Source organism: Dendrobates tinctorius, unplaced genomic scaffold, assembly GCF_039654945.1.
Source record: "Dendrobates tinctorius isolate UK_male_01 unplaced genomic scaffold, ASM3965494v1 ptg000272l, whole genome shotgun sequence".
Classification (NCBI taxonomy): domain Eukaryota; kingdom Metazoa; phylum Chordata; class Amphibia; order Anura; family Dendrobatidae; genus Dendrobates; species Dendrobates tinctorius.
The window spans coordinates 10,699,336-10,720,890 of record NW_027361939.1 but is presented as its reverse complement, the minus strand read 5'-3'; the positions used below and the strand labels follow the sequence as shown (position 1 = coordinate 10,720,890).

The window sequence follows — 21,555 nt, the reverse complement described above, 5'->3', positions numbered from 1 at the left end:
CAGGGACGCAGGCGTGATTTTGCTTTGTCTTTTCAACGCCCCATGAGCTCCGATTGGTGCTCTCAAATTAGGATCTTTGTAGCATTTCCTTTTATAGGTCAGCTATCAATTATATGCAATCAGGGCTGTGGAGTCGGAGCTCATTTTGGTGGAGTCGGTATAAAATGGACCGACTCCTAAAATATATAATAAATTGGGCACAGTTGTTCAATGCAGGATGTCCTGAATATATTTTCATAGGAATTTGGGAAAGTTATGAAATGTCCTATAAATGGCTGTTCTATTCCTGATCCAAGGCCACATTCACACAAGAACAGGTTCTTGCTATTGTAACGGACAATGCGTCAAACATGATAAGTACAATTACACTGGTGAATGAGAGTAATGAACAACAGCTAGAAGAAAATTTAGGATTCAGTATGTTTGAGATGGAAGGCCACAGTGCTGCTCATGTAACTGAGGAACAAACAGATATTACTACAGAAGAACAGAAAAATTATACTGTAGAAATAGATGATCTTGTTGAAGATGGTTCAAAACACTTTCCTATTCATCACATGCACTGTGTTGTGCACACGCTGCAGCTGGCAATAAGAGACAGTCTGCAAGAGGGACATGCTGGAAATCTGATTGGAAAAGTGAGGAAATTGGTTATTGCCGCCAGAACCCCTAAAATTGATTCCATCTTGAAGAGACGTGCTGGGAAAGGGGCAATTGTCGATCACACCACTCGGTGGGGCAGCACTTATTTAATGATTGAGCGATTGCTTGAACTAAAACAGTTTCTTATAGATATGGCGAACCCTCAGGTAACCCTAAATGAAGGTCAATGGATACAGGTGGCTGAATTGAAAGAATTGCTTAATCACCCATTTACCGTGACTAAAAAATTACAAGCTGAGGTAACTCCTGGCATTTTCATAAGGGAGTGGAAGATCTTGCCATTTTGCCTGTCCCAAAGAGGAGGTTTAATCGCAGATGGCATTTCTGCATCAATGAAACGGAGAGAGACACAGCTATTGGAAAATAAAATTTTTCTGGCAGCTGTTTATGTGGACCCAAGTCATCATATATTGCTGGATGATCAACAGCTTACTAAAGGAAAAGAAGCTCTGACTGAGGTAGCAGTTAGGATGAGTGGCCTACAGGAGGACTGCCAGGCAGGAGCAAGAGGACTTGGGTCCTGACAGTGCTACTGCTGCCATATCTTCATCCTCATCAGATGAGGCGTTTGACTTTGACAAGTATTTGGATGACATGGAGCAGGCAAAGCGTTGCTGCAAGGAAAAAGATTTCACTCCGTCTCCTATAGCAAGCAGATTAACCATATTTCAGCAAAATGTTTCACTTGCTCTCAAAGAAATAGAAAAATTCAACCGTTCATCAAAACTGACCGTGCATGAGGCAATTCCTTTATACCCGGAAATTGTTAGAGATGTTCCCATGTGGTTACGGCTTTACCTCCAACCCAAATTAGTGTAGAGAGGTTGTTCTCTGGCCTTAAAATTATTAGATCAGATTCGAGGTCATCTATAAAGGAGGATCTGATGGAGGCAATTCTATTTCTTAGAACAAATTCATAGACTGCACAAATGTTATTTAGTATGTTTTTGTTGAAAGCTGTTTTTTGCCACTTGCATAGTTTATTACATAGTGTATATATATATATATATATATATATATATATATATATACACACACACATACACACACACATATACACACACAGTATATTTAATCTATATTACATAGTGTATTACATACTTACATTTTATTACTGTTTGGGTTCTAAAGTTGTATTCCAATAAATATATATTCTGTTCTATCTAAATATCTAGATTATTGCATCATAAAAATGATCAAATGTCTGATGTTCACATTGTACTACAATAAATTTTTCACTTAAATAAAAGCAATATATGTGGGAGTCGGAGTCGTGGAGTCGGTGTAAGGGAAATTGAGGAGTCGGAGTCGCAGGTTTGGCTTACCGACTCCACAGCCCTGTATGCAATCATAACATTTAACATGTACAGTTATAATAATCGCGTGTCCCCGTGTAAGTGACTGTGGATCCACGAATAAATAGCGCAATAGCGACTCAGACAGGGACGCTGAAGTAAACCGCGTAGTGATAGCACAGTAGTGGCCATTAGAGCTGAGCAACTTTGCCTTTTTTAGGGTCGAGTTGGGTTTCATGAAACCCGACTTTCTCAAAGGTAAAGTCGAACGAAATCGGCTGACTATCGGGAAAAGTCGAAGGTCCGACTGAAAGAAGAAACCCAAAGCAAGTCAATGGGGAAGCAAAGTCGGCAGGGAATGGAGGACAGGAAATACACCTACATGCCGGACCGCTTTTTTAAAGTGCGCGAAAACACTCTCTCGACGCTGCACATGTCATCTAGTTGCCCACAGTGTACGTCCTTGCTCAGTGGCTGAAAAGTGTCACGTGCAAGCATTCTTGGCAGGGCAGCACGGTGGCTCAGTGGTCCTGGGTTCGAATCCCACCAAGGACAACATCTGCAAGGAGTTTGTATGTTCTCCCCGTGTTTGCGTGGGTTTCCTCCGGGCACTCCGGTTTCCTCCCACACTCCAAAGACATACTGATATGGAATTTAGATTGTGAGCCCCATCGGGGACAGTGATGAAATGTGTGCAAACTGTAAAGCGCTGCGGAATATGTTAGCGCTATATAAAAATAAAGATTATTATTATTATTATTATTATTATTCTGGGAAATCCGACTTTGGCGCTCCAGTCGGCGACCGCAAGGCTGAACTCACGCTATGGTGAAAGTCGGTGACTTTTGAATTTGACCGACCCGTTTCGCTCAACTCTAGTGGCCACCAATCGGAGCAGAGGGGCATGGAAAAGGCAACGCTGAAGCACACCTATCGAGGTCTGCGTAGTCAGAATAGCTGCTGTGTGAAAAAGTCCCAAAGATCTGCCTGTTTGACAGCTTACTAGCGACGTATCAGCGATCCTTACCAGGTCGTATCGTTGTCGGGATCGCTGGAGCGTCGCTGTGTGTAACGGGACCCTTAGTTTTCCCCTAGAAGGACGAGATAATCAGTAGATAATTTAAACTCCATCCAAAACAACCATGTTTTGTAGAATTTGTCATGGGAGTTATTGATCGCGGAGGTGAGCTCCTACATTAGCATAATCTCATTTATTTTGGAAAACCAGAGTGAGATTGTCGGAGTGGAGTCACTTTTCCATAACAAAGGTACGCATGCTCTAGCAGGCGTAATCAAATGTCTCAGAATTGAGTTTTTATAAGCTTTTAAAGGGATAGCACTGTGATGGAGAAGGCCGAGATCTGGATCAAGGTCTGATATAAGATCAGTGAATTTACGAATCACTGGTTGTACTTTTCACCAGAAAAGAGAAAGAAGTTTTGCAAGACCAGAAAGTATGTCATCTTTCCCGAAACCCCAACATATGCAGTTAGCATCTGGAAATATAGTGTAGGTGGGTTGGGATCAGATAACACCGAGTGAGTAGTTTATAGGCGGCCTCCTGAAATCGAAAGCTGATGGCAGAGTTGGGCGTCACAGCGAAGACCCGTCGCCACTGGTCCCTCGTCAAAGTGTGACCCAGAAACCTTGCCCATTGAGGCCGAAATCGTGTTCTGGACTGGTCCAGCAGATCAATCAGAAGGGAGTATAAGAATGACAAAATATGTCTTAAAGGGCGAGTGCTTGAACATTCCACTTCAAAAATTGTTTTATTGTTTTAATAAAATGCTCTAGATAGGAGTGAGAGTGAAGAATATGAGAAAGTTGACCAATTCTCCAGGGTCCTAAGGGCGAAGGAGTCAATGGCTGAATTGTATTTTTTTTTTCACCAGTTTGGATTTTTTTTCCCCTTTTACAGTACATTATGTAATATGAATGGAGTCATTTAAAATTACTGCCAAAAAGCAAGCCCAAAAACTTTATGGCTTTAGGTAAAAACAAAAATTAGCCGTTGACACAAAAGGCTAAACAAATGTGCTTACCTGCATTGCTGGGCAGAAGTTGGAGGTGTCATTGGGATTGTTATAATCATATTCTTTGATACCATCGTCTTGGTCAGAAGTAGGATTCCTGGGAGCCACCTTTTTGATCTGTGGGAAGGAAAGGGGGATATGAGACTTGCGTCCAATGATTCCAAAGTAAAAAGGCAGTGAGGCTGAAGCCTTACCCTATCTGTAGGTCTGAGATTCAACTTTGCAATGTTGTCTGGATCATAGTGGAAGTCAGCTGGCAGGGTGGTGGACTTCTTATTCTGGTTCTCCAGTGTAGACTTTGCCAGCGTCGTAGCTGCCTATATAGGAAATGAAGGCGATTACCAGGCATACCCTCCGCTCTCATTAGCTAGAACATGTGGCTGGAAGGAGGCAAATTTCAAAGTGATTTTTCTCTTTCATACTATTATGTACAGCGTTTCCCCAGAGTGTTATACTAATGATTATCCTTAGGTTATCAATATCAGAGTGCTGGGGGTCAAACACTCAGGAAATTCAAAAATTCAGCTCTTCCGTTTTTTTGCTTTGTCATTACTGTAAGCGATGAGTTTGCTTGAAACTTTTTGTACATGTTTCTCACAAACATATAGAATTAAAAATAAAAAAAAAAATAAGTGGTGGGTGTCCAAAAACTGGCCCGCACTAATGAAAATGTCACCATCTCCAGCAGTAACCTGAGTATGGAGGCGGCGCAGAACAGCTCCATACACTGCCTAGTGGCCACTCTCTGGTACTGCAACTCAGCCGCTAATCATTTCAGTACCTGGGGTCCACCACTGCACAGTTGTCCAGGCTCTATACACTGTATACATCCAGTCACTGTCAGAGCTGGTAATAGCTGATGAGTGGGGGTTCCAGATGTTGGACCCCCACTAATCTGTTATAAATGACCTTTCCTTCAGTATCGCAGTCCCCTTTAATTTAACCAGGTGATGTCTAGCACTGCATCTCCATGCAGTATAGCAGCGCGCCTTTGGTTCAGGAACCTGAACAGTACAAACAAACATCGGCTCAGTGGTTAGTACTGGTTGCTTAGTAGCACCAGAGTCCTGGGTTCAAATACCACCAAGGACAACATCTGAAAAGACCTTGCATGTTCTCCCCGTGTTTGCGTAGGTTTCCTCTAGGTACTACTGCTTCCGCCTACACTCCAAAAGACATACCGATAGGGAATTTAGATTGTGAGCCCCGATGGGGACAACGATGATAATGTCTGTAAAGAGCTGCGGAATACGATGGCGCTATATAAGAAAAGCATAATAAACAAATATAATATTGTATCTAGATGTCCCCTGACCGACTATTCCTTGTGTATGTTTTTCAGCTTTAAAGACAACCTACCATCACAGTGGTGCATATTAAACTAAAGGAATGCCCATAATGGAGCAGTTATACTAACTTAATACATACATTCAGTAAAGAAATCCACAGCCTGGTTGTTTCAAAATCATCATTAGATGTTTTGGTTTCGTGCATCAGGGTGAGACTAAGGGTAAGGTCTCCAGCTGTGCCACGGGTCCTCTGTTGCCGCTGGTGTCTTCAGCCTCTTTATTAGTTAAATTTTGCGCTTGCGTCATCCTAGCCATCGGTGGCGCTTGCGCAGATTGATCTTGTGGTGGACTTCAATAAAATGGTGCCGTATCGGCGAATGCGCAGACTGATCTTGCGGTGGGCTTCAGTAAAAGGAGATTTTTGTGTACTCACCGTAAAATCTCTTTCTCTTAGCCTTTAATTGGGGGACACAGAACCTTGGGTGTTATGCTGCTGTCCACTAGGAGGCGACACTATGCATAATCTGAAAAAGATTAACTTTGGCTCCTCCTCTGCAGTATACACCCCTGGACGGCGTCAGCCTTCTCCAGTTTTGTGCCAAAGTATAAGGAGGAACGTAACCAAATAACATAACCATGCCTGTAAGAAGGCTACTATGTACGAGCTCAAAGAACAATATGAGAACTCAACAGGAAACAACGGCCCGTAAGGGCAACAGGGTGGGAGCTGTGTCCCCCAATTAAAGGCTAAGAGAAAGAGATTTTACGGTGAGTACACAAAAATCTCCTTTACTCTGTCGCCTAATTGGGGGACACAGAACCATGGGACGTCCCAAAGCAGTCCCTGGGTGGGAAGCAGTGGACGAATATTGTGCTGACAGTCCCCTAGACTTGGGGTACTGCCGTCTGCAGAACCAGTCTACCCAGGCTCGCATCCGCTGAGGACTGGGTATGAACACTGTAGTGTTTCGTAAACGTGTGTAGGCTAGTCCAAGTGGCCGCCTTGCACACTTGTTGTGCCGAAGCCTGATGCCGGAAGGCCCAGGAGGCCCCTACTGCCCGTGTAGAGTGTGCCGTGATACCGGCCGGAAGAGGGGAACTGTTAAGTCGGTAGGCCTCATGTATGATGGACCTGATCCACCTGGCAAGGGTAGCCTTGGAAGCCGGCAACCCCTTGCGACTACCTTCCGGAAGAATGAAGAGGGAATCAGATTTCCGGAAAGGTGCAGTCCTGGACACGTAAATTCGCAATGCTCTGACGAGGTCAAGCGAATGCAGAGCCTTCTCCACTCTATGAACCGGAACCGGGCAAAGGGAAGGCAGTGAAATCTCTTCATTAAGGTGAAAGTTGGACACAACCTTCGGAAGGAAGGATGGTACCGTGCGGAGAACCACCTTGTCCTGGTGAAAGGCTAGGAAAGGCCGTCTGCAGGAAAGTGCCTGCAATTCCGACACTCTGCGTAACGAGGAGATCGCCACTAGAAAAACCACTTTCTGAGACAGAATGGAGAGTGGAACTCCTCTAAGAGGTTCGAAGGGTGGAGCTTGCAATGCTGTCAGGACCAGATTGAGGTCCCACGTATCCAGCGGACGTTTGTAGGGAGGAACCAATCGGGATACTCCCTGGATGAAAGTCCTTACTTGCGGTTTAATAGCAATGCGCTTTTGAAACTGAAAGCGCCGACACCTGACTCTTAAGCGAACTTAAGGATAGCTTGGCATCTAGGCCCGCTTGAAGAAAACCTAGTACCTTCGGGAGGGAATAAGGGTGTGGGACTTGTCCATGAGATTCGCACCAAGAAAAGAAAGCTCTCCAGGTACGATAATAGAGCTTGGCGGAGGCAGGCTTCCTTGCCCTGATCATAGTTGTAATGACTGCCGGTGAAAAACCTGCCTGGGTTAGAATCCAGGTTTCAAGGGCCATGCCGTCAAATTAAGAGCCCCTGAATTCTGGTGGAAGAACGGACCTTGAGACAGAAGGTCGTGACTGTCGGGTAGACGCCAGGGGGCGTCTGCCGTAAGTTGGACGATGTCGGCGTACCAAGTACGTCCGGGCCAGTCTGGCGCGATGAGGATGGTCGGAACTCCCTCTTGCTTGATCTTCCTCACGACCCTGGCGATTAGGGGGAGGGGTGGAAAAATGTACAGGAGTCGGAACTGGGACCAGTCCTGGACCAGGGTATCCGATCCGAGCGACCGCGGGTCGTGTGTCCTGGCCATGAAATTGGGAACCTTGGTATTGAGATGGGATGCCATTAGGTCCACATCCGGGGTTCCCCAGCGTTGACAGATCTGGTAAAAAATCTCGGGATGGAGAGACCACTCCCCCGAGTCCATTCCTTGCCTGCTGAGGAAGTCGGCTTCCCAGTTTTCTACACCCGGAATGTGTACCGCAGAAAGTACCGACCTTGTGTCTTCCGCCCAGCGGAGGATATGAGCCACTTCTCTCATCGCCTGGGCGCTGCGGGTCCCGCCTTGGTGGTTCACGTATGCCACAGCCGTGGCATTGTCCGACTGTATCCGTATGTGCGAGGCTGCAAGCAAGTGATGAAAGGCTCTCAGTGCCAAGAGAATGGTCCTGATTTCCAGAACATTGATGGGCAATGTCACTTCCCTCGGTGACCACTTGCCCTGTGCCCTGTGATGTAGGTGCACCGCCCCCCAGCCTGTCAGGCTTGCATCGGTAGTCAGGATCTTCCATTGTCCTGAGAGGAATGGCTTCCCTTGTGTAAGCGAGGTTGGTTTGAGCCACCAATGCAGGGACCTCCTGGTTGATGACGTCAACCTGAACTCCCTGTCGAGGGAGAAGGGGTTCCTGTCCCAAGATCTGAGCATGGCTAGTTGAAGGACCCTGAGGTGAAACTGGGCAAATGGCACTGCCTCTATTGCTGCTGCCATCCGGCCGAGGACTCTCATGGCAAACCGGAGAGATCGAGGAGGACTGCGAAGGAGTGTGCGAACTCCCAGACGGATGGCCAGTGTCTTGTCCTTGGGAAGGAGCACCAGGCCCCTGGCGGTGTCGAATACCATTCCCAGGAATGTTAGAGTCCGAGTTGGGATGGTCGACGATTTCTGTAGGTTGACTAGCCATCCCAGGCGACTCAGAGTGTCTAGAGTGATTGATACACTGACCTCGCAGTCTTTGAAAGTGGGAGACTTGACGAGGAGGTCGTCCAGGTGAACGTTCTTGGAGCCGTGGCGAGTCCGAACGGAAGGGCGACAAACTGGTAGTGGTTTTGGTTGAACGCGAACCTGAGAAACCTTTGGTGGGCGGGAGCAATTGGTATGTGGAGATACGCATCCTGTATGTCTATGGAGGCGAGGTATTCTCCCTGCTCCATGGATGCAATGATGGACCGGAGGGACTTCATGCGGAAATGACGGACCCGTACGTAATTGTTGAGCTGTTTTAGGTCCAGTATGGGTCGGACGCCGCCTCCTTTCTTGGGGACTACGAACAAATTTGAGTAGAATCCTCGGAATCTCTCGTTCGCGGGAACCGGCACCACAACTCCTGATTGAAGGAGAGAGGAAACCGCTTGGTGGAAAACACGAGCCTTTTCTGGTGGTGTTGGAGGAACAGAAAGGAAGAACCGGTTCGGTGGAACGGAAGTGAACTCTATCTTGTATCCGGAAGACACTATTTCCCTGACCCACCTGTCTTCTGTAATAGGCAGCCAGACTTGCTGAAAGAGTAAAAGTCGGCCGCCTACTGGTGGGGTGTCTTCCGGAGGTCTCGAGTCATGATGAAGTGAAGTTCTGAGGTTTTCCTCCCTTGGGTTTCGCTTGGCCTGCTTTCGACTGCCAAGCCCTGTCCGGTCGCTGCTGAGTCCGTGGGTTGTCTCTGCGTGGAGAACGGTTGCGGTTTTGCACTGGGCGCGAAACGAACCAGCCTGAGGAATTCCGAAAGGATCGGAATCGCGTCTGGTTTCTTCGTTTAAACGTGCGTTTCGGTTTTAGTTGAGGGAGAGAGGTACTCTTACCCCCAGTGGCATTGGCTATCATGGTGTCCAACTTTTCGCCGAAAAGTCTTCCAGTAAAATACGGAAGTCGCGTGAGGGACTTCTTTGAGGCCGCATCCGCTTTCCATTCTCGCAGCCAGAGGATGCGTCGGATCGTGATGGCGTTTGATGCTATTCCCGCTACACCTCTGGCGGAATCCAGGGCTGCATGAATCATGTAGTCTGCTACCACTGCCATCTGGACCGCTTGGTCCGAGAGTTCAGGATTTGAAGCCTGAAGACCCTCCTGTAGTTTTTTGGCCCAAGCCAGGATGGCCTTGGATGCCCAAACTGAAGGAAATGCAGGGCCCAGAGAGGCGCCTGCCGCTTCGAAAATAGAACGAGCCATGCGTTCTACTTGCCGGTCTGCTGCGTCCCTGAGGGTTGAGCTATCCGGCAGAGAGAGTAAAGTCTGCGCTGCTAGCCTAGAAACCGGAGGGTCCACTTCAGGTGGATCTGTCCATTGTTTGGTGTCTTTCTGTGGGAAGGGGTACTTCGCTTCCAAATATTTGCGATTAGCGAATTTTTTGTCAGGCTGCGCAAACTGTTTGGTAAGTATTTTCTCAAACTCATCGTGATTAGGGAAGACCTTAGGTGGTTTTTGAACACTTTCGAAGCAAATCCTATGTTCTGGGACTTCCGGGGGCGACTCTGGAATTTTTAGCACCCGATGAATGGCAGAAATTATGTCCTCAACTAGCGCTGTATTGCTAGGGGGAGAAGGTAGCACGGACCTGACCGTTTCATTATCTGAGTCGGAGTCACAGATGCCCTCCGAATCCTGTGCCTCGCTAAGGTGATCCCTGGAGGGCGACCTGGGGCGGGGGTCTTCTGTGATGGGGGATCCCTGTGGTAAATTGCACTGTCTGTCTGTGGCAGGGGACTGCCCAGGAGACCTGGAATGACGCTGTCTCTCCCTAGAGGGGGACGACCTTGTGCTATAGTGCGACTTAGGTGATCGAGACCTGTGGGTCCGCTTACGTCTGTGAGAGTCGGAAGCAGCATGTTCCTGAGACAAGCTGTCCGTTTGCTGTGTACCGTCCATAGCCGGGGCCCGACTCTGCAGAGCTTGCAGTAATGTAGCAGTTAGGTTGTCTATGGACTGTGACATAGACTGAGACATCTGAGTTGCCCATTCCGGCGTGGCCTGTGACACTGAAGCGTCAGTAGGGACTCCCTGGGGTTTTGACCCAGAGTTCTGGATGCAGTCCCGGCAGTGCGGATACGTGCTGCCACTAGGGAGCGTGGCTTTGCAGGCTGTGCAGAATGCATAGAAACATTCCTGCCTGGTTCTCTTCCTTGAGCCCGGCATAGTGCACAGAGGCTGGCTATAAGGGATCGTACAGGGGTGGCTACGCAGAGGGAACCCACAGAAAGCCTTATAGGAAGTATAGATTCACAGCTGAGTAATGAGAACCCAGCTGTGAGCTTACCCCACCGGTGTGCCCCTAGGTCCAGCGCCGACAGATCCAAGTTCTGTGCCCCCCAGAAGACCGCTGTGATGCTCCTCTCCTGGATCTCATCCAGAAAAAATGGCCACCGGGGCTCTGAGGAGAGGGAGGAGGGGGCGGAGAGCTGAAAAGGGCGCGCTGGGCTGTGTAAAAACGCGCCCTTTCTGCCTCAATCCGCCCCTTCTATGACACTCCAACGTGTCATTTTGGTCATCCGGGGGGCGGGCCGGGGGGCGGGGAAAAGGCGGCGGCTTCGGCTAGGCCGAAGCCTAAATTAGAAGCCTGATGCCCAGGAGGGCTCCAGAGCGGCGCGGTAGTCCGGGGGGGGGGGCGGATTTGTACCAGACACCCCCAGAATGGTCGACTGGATAGCGGTGGGGGTAGCAGGGGTAGCGGTTTTTGTATGGGGTGCCCCTGAAGCGCTATGGAGCCGCTGCTGTTGCAGAGACAGGGACGCAGAATAACCCTGTCTCTGCTGTGCCATCCAGTCCGCACCCTCCCCCAGCCCCAACAGGATCCCTCAGCCAGCCTGGGGTCCCTGGAAGCTGCGAAATGCCGCCTGATCTCCGACCCTACCTGAGGCGTCTCAACCTAATACCCCCTGCGGGGGATTAGGGAGGGTGCGTCTGTCACCGTCAGGGGGTCTTCATCCTCGCCTCAACCTCAACCCAGACCCCTTAAAGGGGTTGGGGAAGGAGGGGGGTCTCGACCTCGAACAGGACCCGAGGGACTGGGGAGGGAGCGACATGGGGAAAAAACCACCTCGACCTCAACCGGGTACCCCTAATAGGGGACCAAGGAGGGAGCCATGCCGGGAGTCTCGCTGGAGACCCACTTTTCTTCATCTGTATTTCCGTGAAAAAAAAGGAAAAAAACGGAAGAAAAAAGGTGTGCCTCCTTGCGACACTAAGCAAAAACTGGAGAAGGCTGACGCCGTCCAGGGGTGTATACTGCAGAGGAGGAGCCAAAGTTAATCTTTTTCAGATTATGCATAGTGTCGCCTCCTAGTGGACAGCAGCATAACACCCAAGGTTCTGTGTCCCCCAATTAGGCGACAGAGTAAATGGCAATTGTGGAGGGGCACGTGCAGGCTGAGAACTCTGCTTGTCATTGAGCCGAGATCTTAATCTGCGCATGCACTGGCACCATTTTCCTGAAGACTACCAGGAGATAAAATCTGTACAACCGCTGCCCACGGCTAGGATGGCACAGGCTATAGACAAGGAAGAGGATAAAAACACCAAGAGGGGCTGTGGCAGAGCCGAAGACCCTACCCACAGTTCCACCGCAATGCACGGAGACTAAAACTTCTAATGATGATTTTAAAACAATTCAGTTGCAGATTTCTTCACTGAATGCATGTATTAAATCAGTATAACAGCGCCATTATGGGCATAACTTTAGTTTAATATGCATAACCCGGATGACAGGTTCTCTTTAAATATTTAGGGGCCACGAAAAACCTTCCAAGATGTGCGTTTGTAAAGTGCGGTGAACAGAGCGTGGTACCTTCAGTATTTGCTAGATGCATGCTTTATGCTCTGCATTTACATGAGCTGCAGTACAGAACAAGGCGAGGGGCGAATACATCATTTAACGTGGAAGAGTCCTCAGCTATGAGTCTACTGGGACCTAGAGAAAATAAAATTAAATGCTCTGTTCAAAATCATAATAGCCTCGTCCATATATTTTTTTGCCCTACTTATAGGTTAGGGCAGGGGTGGGCAATTAATTTTCCCGAGGGGCCACATGAGAGACCGTGACTGTTGTGGATACAAAACCAAATGGGCTGAAATTAATTCTGCTCAATATGAATATCAATAAAATTATTATATTATTGACAATTACATTAATATTAATTGTATCACTTAATATTGAGCAGAATTAAGTACGCTGACACCCCCTTAAATATCGCTTGACCCAGAGTACAGCCCCTTCTATATATGGTATGAGCAAACCCACAGCCTCCCTATATACAGCATGAGCTCCACTGAGCCTCCCATAGTCTCCCCATGTCCAGCATGAGACTACCATAGCCTCCCTATGTCCTGGATGAGGCCTCCATAGTCTTCCTATGTCCTGGATGAGGCCTCCATAGCCTCCCTATGTCCCGGATGAAGTCATCCTAGCCTCATAATGTCCTGGATGAGCCCACCATAGCCTCCCCATGTCCATCCAAATATCCCATACAGATTAAAAAAAACAAAACACCATCACATACTCACCTCGGTCCCGTTCCCCCGGCGCTCTGCTTCTGTTCCTGTCTCCGGTGCCCTGACTCTCTACAGAACATAGCTGACATGATGAAATGACGTCATAGCATCAGCTGTTTCACACGATGATACTGTAGGTTGAGGAAGTGGCTGAAGGCCCCTCCTCCACCAATAAAGTCAGCACAGATGGAGACAATGAGCAGGTGGGCACGGTGCAGCCGTGGGCCTCTGTTTTCCAGTCCCTTGACCATCCATCCGGCCCTCTGGCTGTCTCAGTCCGGCTGGCGGGCCACACTTTGCCCAGGTCTGGGTTAGGGGATCGCTTACTGATCACTGAGACCACCAGCAATCCCAAGAATGGCTCTGCAGAGCTCCATCACAAATGCAGTCGAGGTGCACGTTTGATCTCTGCTCCACGTATCCTTCATGGTGCTGCCAGAGAAAGTAGAGAGCAACACTCAGCTATTTCCAGCAGTACCATAGACAATGAATGAAGCAGAGGTTACAGGTGTTGTCCACACTTGGAGTTTAAGTCTGAAGTCACTATGTGATTGCAGACTTGCAAATTCTCACATCACGCACACAGTGCGCTGTCAGGATTCTCTGGCGATGGGACATTGCTGCTGATTGGCTGCCACAGTCATAATGTTACATGACAGTCGGGAAGAACCTCACTGGACGGAGGGAAGTATCAAGCGTTTTTTCTCTTATGATGAACACCGTAACTATCAACAAACGGGTTGATTAATAGGGGCAACCCCTTTAAGTTTGCCTCACCTGAATACATCTTAATCAGGTATTCTTTATTTGCTGTGTTCCTATGTGAATGCCCACTATTTCCCCATCCTGACACTTGAAGAGAAACACTCTCTGGTCTTATTTCATCTACAGGAGCACTTTAGGACAAGCTGTTGTGTTGTTGCGCTGCATCTCTGTGCACTGCCCCAGACCATTGGAGGTCCTGTGCTAGGTATACCAACCTTCACCCTTGCGTATGCTTCATACAGATATTAGATAGCGAGCAGCTGTGTCGTATGTAAACCCAGCTGGGAATAAATGGTGGAAAGAAAGCAAAAAAAAACAAAACAAACAATCAAGATAAACATTGAACTTACCCTAGTCTTACAAAAATGATCCTTAAAATCAATATCTTCCTCAAAGTTGAGCAGAAAAACTTTCTTTGCCTTTTTGACTCGTTGATTGTCACCAGCAGTCTCAACTAGTAAAAATAAAATGGAGAGAGCAGTGACTGATAAAGTTCCAGTTTCTCAGGTTTGTAAGACGCTTGAAAAACAAGAACAAAAAGTGAAATCACTTACTTTTCTGTTTAGGACGAAAACGCCAGTGTTCAGGGCCGGCCCACATGGACATGGTGCGCGGACTGAAGTACGAATACTCTCCAGGACAAGAGGACAGCTGGAGGCACATGGTCCCAATGTCGGCTTCTGCTATCTTGGTGATCTGTGACCTGGAAAAGTGGCAACTATGGTTTATTCCCCAGGAAAACGACTCTTCGAGGTCTGCCAGTTACATACATACTATCACTGGATAGCAGACTACGCACTGTTTTCTGTGATACAAGAGGCCAATTCCTCGCTCTCCAACTTCTACCATGATTTATGACGATTAATAAGCTGAACAATGATTTGGTCATGAATCAGCTTAAAAGATGGCTCAGGAAAGGAGGGACAGGTTACAGACCAGGCCATCACAAGCAGTTCACTGACACATTGTCAGGCCAGTCAAGCGCCACCCCAGCAAGGTTTTTTTTTTACAAATTTTACCACTGGAGTGGTATTTCTAATCTAAGATCCCTGCAACTAGTCTCATGCTTACCCGCCACCATCTTCACCTTCTATCGCCGCCGCTCCCATCAGTTTCCAGCAGGTTGTGACCTGTCGGATGGCTCCGTTGTTTGCTGGGTGAGACGGAGGTCACAGCTCAATGCAAGTCTATGACATTCTCATTCTGACCCCATAGACTTGCACTGAGAACTTGTGACTATTATTTTTGACTTCCGTCCAGTCAGAAGTTGCAGTCACAAGATGGAGCAGCGGGTCCAGATGGACGCTAATAAAAAGTGAAGATGCCGACGGGTGGGAATGAGAGTAGGTGCAGAGACCATAGATCAGAAGCACCAGCACTGAAAAAAAACAAACAAAAACGCTGTAGTGATACACAGAGGCTGCAGACGCCAAAAAAGCAAAAGTTTATATATGGCCACTGTCCTTTCAAGAAAGGCATGCTCATTAGATTACCAATGTAGCAAGAAGTGTAATATGCTTTCTTTATAATGGAAAAAATACATCCGTCAGTAGGTTTTTGCTCTTCCATCTGAGAGCAGCATAATGTATAGTAGAGACCCCAATTCCAGTGATGTGTCACTTACTGGGCTCCTTGCTGCAGTGTTAATAAAATCCATGCTTTATCTGCTGTAAATCTAGCAGTCACCTGAGTACGGAGCTCTGTATAACCCCGCCCACACCACTGACTGGCGGCTTTCTGTATACACTGTGCAAATCAGTGGTGGGGGCGGGGTTATACAGAGCTCAGTACTCAGAGAACTGATTGATCTTCAGCAAATTAAATAGTGATTTTATCAAAGTCAAAGCAAACAGCCCAAAAAGTGACAGTGGAATTAGGGTCTCTAGCTCTACATTATGCTACAGAAGGAGTGTGTAACAACTTCCTTGAGGCACAGAGCTTGGGATACCACTTAGTAGTGAGCTGCCGTACCTTCCCCATGCCTTTCTTCTCTCTTTTAGCAAATCGGATCAGCACTTCCAATACCCCCACCCTCCATGGCTTTTTTTGCAGTATCTGCTAGCTCACGCTACGCTTTTATCCCACATGCTTCCTTGATTTTTATAGCACATTAGTCCTTCTATTCACCTCTCTCAAGGAAAGTTTTCAATAGCTAGCTCTGCCCCCATATGTACTGCACTCGCCTCCTTGTTTCTATTAGTACAACAGGAGTTTAAATTGGCAGTGGTGCGCTGTGAAAACTAAGGGAAAGGCGCACATACTGCAGGCAAGATGAGCCAGCACAGTACGTGAGCGATGCTACCGAGAGAACTGCAAAAAGTGATGCCAGTGGCTGACAGCAGGGAAAGGCATAAAATACAACCTGCCTTTATAGGGTTATTTCACGAGAGACAGGCAGCAAACAGCTGCTTGTCAAGGAAACTGTGGCCCACTGCTCATTTGTAGTTCCTAAAGTCATCCAGAGGAATGGCCATTCAAAGTGTGAGCCACTGCCTGTTAGGGCATAAAGCGATCGTATACGCAAGACCTTATCAGTCTACGTGAGAAGGGAATTATCCAGGTGACATGGCCTCAGTTTTGCACAATATCTCTGGAGGGAGCTAATCAGCCTTCATGTGTCCGGACAAGAGGAAGTACTGTACCCTTTTCTCTCTGATCTACAAGCTTCACGCTGTTCTGGGAACTGTCCAAGGTCTTCTACTTCATTCCCATCACACATATCCGCATTAAAATCATCCATTTCAGGACCATCGTCTTCCACCTCAGCATTGATGTCAAAAGCATGGTCGCTTTCCTTGTACTTGTCGGTTAAAGTACATGAGGCCTGCAAAGTAAATGAAACGACAAGTTTGCGACTACAGTTATTGCACCGATTCGTCATAAGGAGGATGATGAGCAAATAAAATGTTGTAAGGCTATGTGCCCACGTTAGCGTTTTTAAACGCTCAGGAAACGGGTCTCCTTCCCAGAAAACACGAGGAAAAAAACTGAGCGTTTTTGCCGCGATTTTTTGCAGAAAAAAAACGCACATTTTTGATGCGTTTTTTTCCGCGCGTCTTCTGGGCTATAGGAAATAGCCAAAAACGCAGACCTAAGCGGAAGTTAATGAACATTCTGCGCTTTTTTTTTTTTTTACCGCTAAGCGTTTCCTTAGCGGTAAAAAACGCATCCATTGGCACAAAAAGGCCAAAATGCATTAAAATTAATGGGATGCTTCTTTTAAGCGTTTTTGATGCGGTTTGACCCCGAAAAACGCATCAAAAACGCTCAACGTGGGCACACAGCCTAAATATCTGAGGCTAGATCTAATAGCTAGTGTAAACTATATATGGATCATCTGTATCTATAGACATTGCATTACAAGTCCCAGCACAGACTCCACTGCAGAAGTATAAGGCGTATGAGTGACATGCACCGGAGAGAATAGCCCAGGGTTAATCGGCATTAGCTACGTGCAATGAGTGCTGTCTGTGGCCTTCTATTGTTATTGCACATAGTAATAAGATTTGTGTACTGAAAGTGGGGCAGACAAAAAGTGGAGGAGCCCCTAAGTAGATCAAGGGTGAGCAACCTGCCGCCTGCAATGGACGTCTCTAAAGAAGCCTGAAAACTAGAGCCTTCATTGATATTGTAAGAAGCAGCTAGACTCGGTCAGCAGTGATATCTCCGTGAGCTTTCTCAGAAAATGGCAGTGTTACAGCTAGAAAGGCAAACAAAGACGGGGAAGATCCAGTCTGACTTTGGGCATCTCTACAGCCAAACACTAAAGCAGTGAAGACGGGCTGGTCTCCGCAGGAAAGAGACAGGACTGTGTTGTTATACCTCGTCTTTCAGATCACCATCCAGCTGCATCAAGCGTAGTTTACCGAGCGATGGGCATAACGGGCGCTTTTCGTCACAAGTAACCAACAGAGCTGCGAGAGGTGAAAAAAATAAAAAAATGACTTTTTACTTCTTTAGTATGCAAACATGAGAGTGCTAAAGAAAGTGTTTCTGAGTGATTTCTAGTTAGATCTCAGATCCTTTGCTTCCTCCGGCTGAAGGTCCCATTTCGGATGACTTACATTTCAGCTCAGCGGCGTCTACAGAGTCGGGGGCAGGAAGCGTCTCCTCTTCAATAGTGGCTAATGGGATCAGATAATCATCAAAGCGCAGCTCACTATGATAATCGGAGCAGCGGAGGGTCGTGAGGAATACCCCCACAGTGCTGCACTCGTCAAATGAGGTGGCTGCCTTCTGAAAGAGAGGGTCAACCTGCAAGAAAGATCGCAAGTTACAATAGGTTTCCCCCATGTTTCCCACACATACGCCAGTTTTTCTCTACATTTTTGCCTAAGTTCAAATTCACTTCATGTTTATTTATAGAAGGTAAAAGCAAAAGAAGCTCATAGGCAAAAGAGCAATAAATTATTTGTAAATGTGCGTGTAAGGCCCAAAATGTTCTTTTGAACCCATAATTTTAGGCCTCATACAGAATGCCGTCAATATGTGCATCAGGCACACACTAACCCAAAGATACCCTGTGGATGGTGCACAAAATGATTTTCCACAGACTGATGAGCCATGCAAAAACACATTGCAGCATGTATTAATCTGGTCCGAATAAAGGGCTAATAGCGTCACAATGCTGTACGGCCATCGCACTGAAAGCACGGCAACCAGGAGAAAATTACCTAGGAGCTTCCAACTGTAAGTCATTGAGTACATGCCCGATGCAGCTATAGTCGTCACCAACAGCATTTTGAGAGGCGGCTGTAAGCACGCCCCAGCTCTTTGATTGACGGTTCACTCTGCACAGATGTACTGCAGAGCGAGCTTTCAGTCAAAATGCGAGAGAGTGCTTAGAGCTGCCTCACACACGGTGTAGTGAGCAGGGACTGAAGCCATACAGACTCTGCCTCCATGACTATGACTGAAAGCCTATGAAGAGGAGGATGAATGAACTCATGGAGATCAACATCTGACACTGCGGAGACACCATCACGTGTTTCTCAACGCAGTGATTCTAGAGCACTGCCCCCCATCCCTTATGGGAAATATGTAAAACATGCAAAACAGAAGCCGCGGAGACACCATCACGTGTTTCTCAACGCAAGCAATGACCAGCCAGGTCTTTGCCCGGAAAGGAACAACCACGGGAAAGGAACAACCACTAGTCTTTTTACTAGGCATTGCTCCTACCAGCCAGTTTCCTACTCCACACTGATGAGGGGCAATACCCCGAAACAGCTGTCTGTGGATGGATACCATGTTTTGGCATAGGTGGTTTCCTTCATTGGAGACTGCCCTTCCCGTGGTTGTTCCTTCCCGGGGAAAGACCTGGCTGGTCATTGCTTGCGTTGAGAAACACGTGATGGTGTCTCCGTGGCTTCTGTTTTGTATGACTGAAAGCCAGCAGTTCCTGGGAGGAATAAAGTTTATTTTCTCCCAGTATGCAAGACTTCAGCACGGCGGTTGTACAGCATTGTAGAGCTATTAACCCTTTATCTGCATGTTAATAGCATTTGAGCACATAACAGGTCCCCTTTACTGTCAAGGTGACCATAAGCACGTACCTGATCCACTCTGTCTGTTGCAGACCGGGTGATGTTGTTCAGATTCTGCTCTATGGTTGCCAAAGAATGTTGCCTTTTTCTCTGCTTTTTGTTTTGAGGTTCCTGACCGGCGTCTCCTATGAGATGGAGCATAAAGGAAAAATATATAGGAATATATCCAGTCAACAGAAAAATCACAGCAGCAGTAGTAGCTTACAATGGTATGGGGGCGAATCTCTGTCATAACCAGACAACCTTCTGTATAAAAATCATTTAGTGGCATCGCCGATATTTGCATTATGATCTTGGTTGTGTGACGGTGTCTTTGCTGGTTTTTGATAAGATTGTTTGGCGCTATAATTTATATTTTACATAAATTACAATATTAATAAGGGTTCCTTTTTAATTAGGAATTAGTCATTTGTTCTGATTTTCTCTTATCTAAACCTGATGTTGCGTGGAAAGAAATATTATCCTAGTGTGTACCTGGATTTATTACCATCCACCAGCAGTGCGAATTTTTCCACTTTTTTCTTTCCACACAACTCTACTTGGTCCCTGGACCTGCTGGAGCTGGGATTACATGCCCACTCAAATGATGTGTGATCACATTAACAGTTTCATTTTTTTATCCATTTTAGTCAGATAAGATCTTATAATTTTTCTCACGTCCTTAGTCAATAGATAAGAGTGTCAGTCGTCCTCCCTGGATCCCTGCTGAAAATTAAGGGGTTGTACTGACACCTTTTCATGGAATAGGTGAATCCAATCTGAAGAACGAAACTTGGAAAAGCCCTGTGTGCCTGGAGCGGTGGTCAAAAATGCGCACTGCGGCTCCAGTCATTCTTAATGAAAGTGTCGCAGATCAGCGCTCTCATGAAGACAGAATGGCGCAGAGGTGCACATGATCAACCACCGATCCTTGCGCACAGGGATCGACCACCGATCCTTGCGCACAGGGATCAACCGTTCATAGGTAGCACCGCCCTTTAATCCCTTCCTCTCTCTTTCAAAGCCCATGATTTAATTTTCCGGTTGACAAAGACGTAGAAGTGTTGGTTTATCCCAGAACGAGTTGCAGCAGGACCAAATTTATATTTCATGTTTTACAGCTTTAAAAATGTTCAATTTGCAAACTTGTAAAACAAATCTATTTTTTTAATTTCTATTCGAGTCCTATAATTTTTATTTTTCCCTTGTAAATCAGGACATGACACATGAGCCATATCAGAAGGCCTCAGGCAGCGCTGCTCTGGAGTTGTTGCCGCGTTGGACTGCGAGGAGTTGTACGTTTTGGCTCACAGAGAGAAATTCTCCATGCCGAGTTCTGGCTATAAGGGAATCTTTAGTGCAATGCTGCCCCTAGTAAGGGGGTTCCCTCTACTTTTCTGCAGGAGCTCTCGGATTCCCGCTTTGCAAAGAGGTGGGGGCATTCCTTAATGGGGTTGTCAAGACTTGCAAATGCTCATAACGCACACCACATGCACTGTCAGTATTATGCGGTGCCGGGAGCACAAGTTTGCGATTTGCATACTTCCGGCCACATTCCAACTAGACGTGCCCCACCTTGCTCAATGCACTTATACCGAGTGAGGCTGTGCTAGTCTAGTCAGCACATTACCGCATGTATGCAAATCACATATTTGTAGTCAAGCACCCGCAGGCTCTCGGCAAATCTTGACAGCATACACAGTGAGGATTCACAACTGGGCAGTCACATAGGGTAGACTGCACACATGAACCCCAAACATGGACAACCCCATAAAGATTAATGGTTCAGATCAGTGGCATGCTGGTACTGCTGGTCCGAGCTGTGCGCTCTACTATGCTGCTATAGAAGCTGGAAGTACGGGCTGCACGGCTGTTGTGAAAAGTATGGTAGCATCACGCACGCTCTCGTTTTCATGCGTTGAGACACAGATCTTCAGCTGCAGCTTTTTTCCCCGTTTGAGGCTAGTCACGGACACTACCATACAAACGATACACCCAGAAAAAAAGAAAAATAAGTAGAAATGAAAAAAAAAATTGTTGAAATGTTTTATAAGTGTTGCTACTCAAAAATTATGATAAAAGAGGTGAACATATCCAAAACAAATAATTGTTTAAGAAATAAGATAAGATAATCCTTTAATCGTCCCACCATGGGGAAATTCAGAGCATTACAGCAGCAAGGCAGGAACAAGTACAGATACAGATGCATAAAGGCATTACATTGACAGTAGGAAGGTACATACACGGAAAAAAAAAAAAAAAATTATATATATATATCCGGACTATCACAACTTTGGATTTATCAGTTCACTGTTTGGGT

General features: G+C 46.8%; 1 protein-coding gene across 2 annotated transcripts in view; it reads right to left on the bottom strand.

Moving 5' to 3' along the window:
• Positions 1-21,555, bottom strand: part of NCAPH (non-SMC condensin I complex subunit H) — a 165,928-nt gene that overhangs the window by 16,794 nt on the left and 127,579 nt on the right. For both annotated transcript variants that reach the window (XM_073559536.1, XM_073559535.1), the window contains exons 6-13: positions 19,266-19,381; positions 17,775-17,964; positions 17,533-17,624; positions 16,353-16,534; positions 14,265-14,413; positions 14,061-14,164; positions 4,186-4,308; positions 4,001-4,108 (exon numbers count right to left, since the gene is read on the bottom strand). In XM_073559536.1, the coding sequence (XP_073415637.1) occupies positions 4,001-4,108; positions 4,186-4,308; positions 14,061-14,164; positions 14,265-14,413; positions 16,353-16,534; positions 17,533-17,624; positions 17,775-17,964; positions 19,266-19,381 (1,064 nt within the window). The remainder of the gene's footprint in view (positions 1-4,000; positions 4,109-4,185; positions 4,309-14,060; positions 14,165-14,264; positions 14,414-16,352; positions 16,535-17,532; positions 17,625-17,774; positions 17,965-19,265; positions 19,382-21,555) is intronic.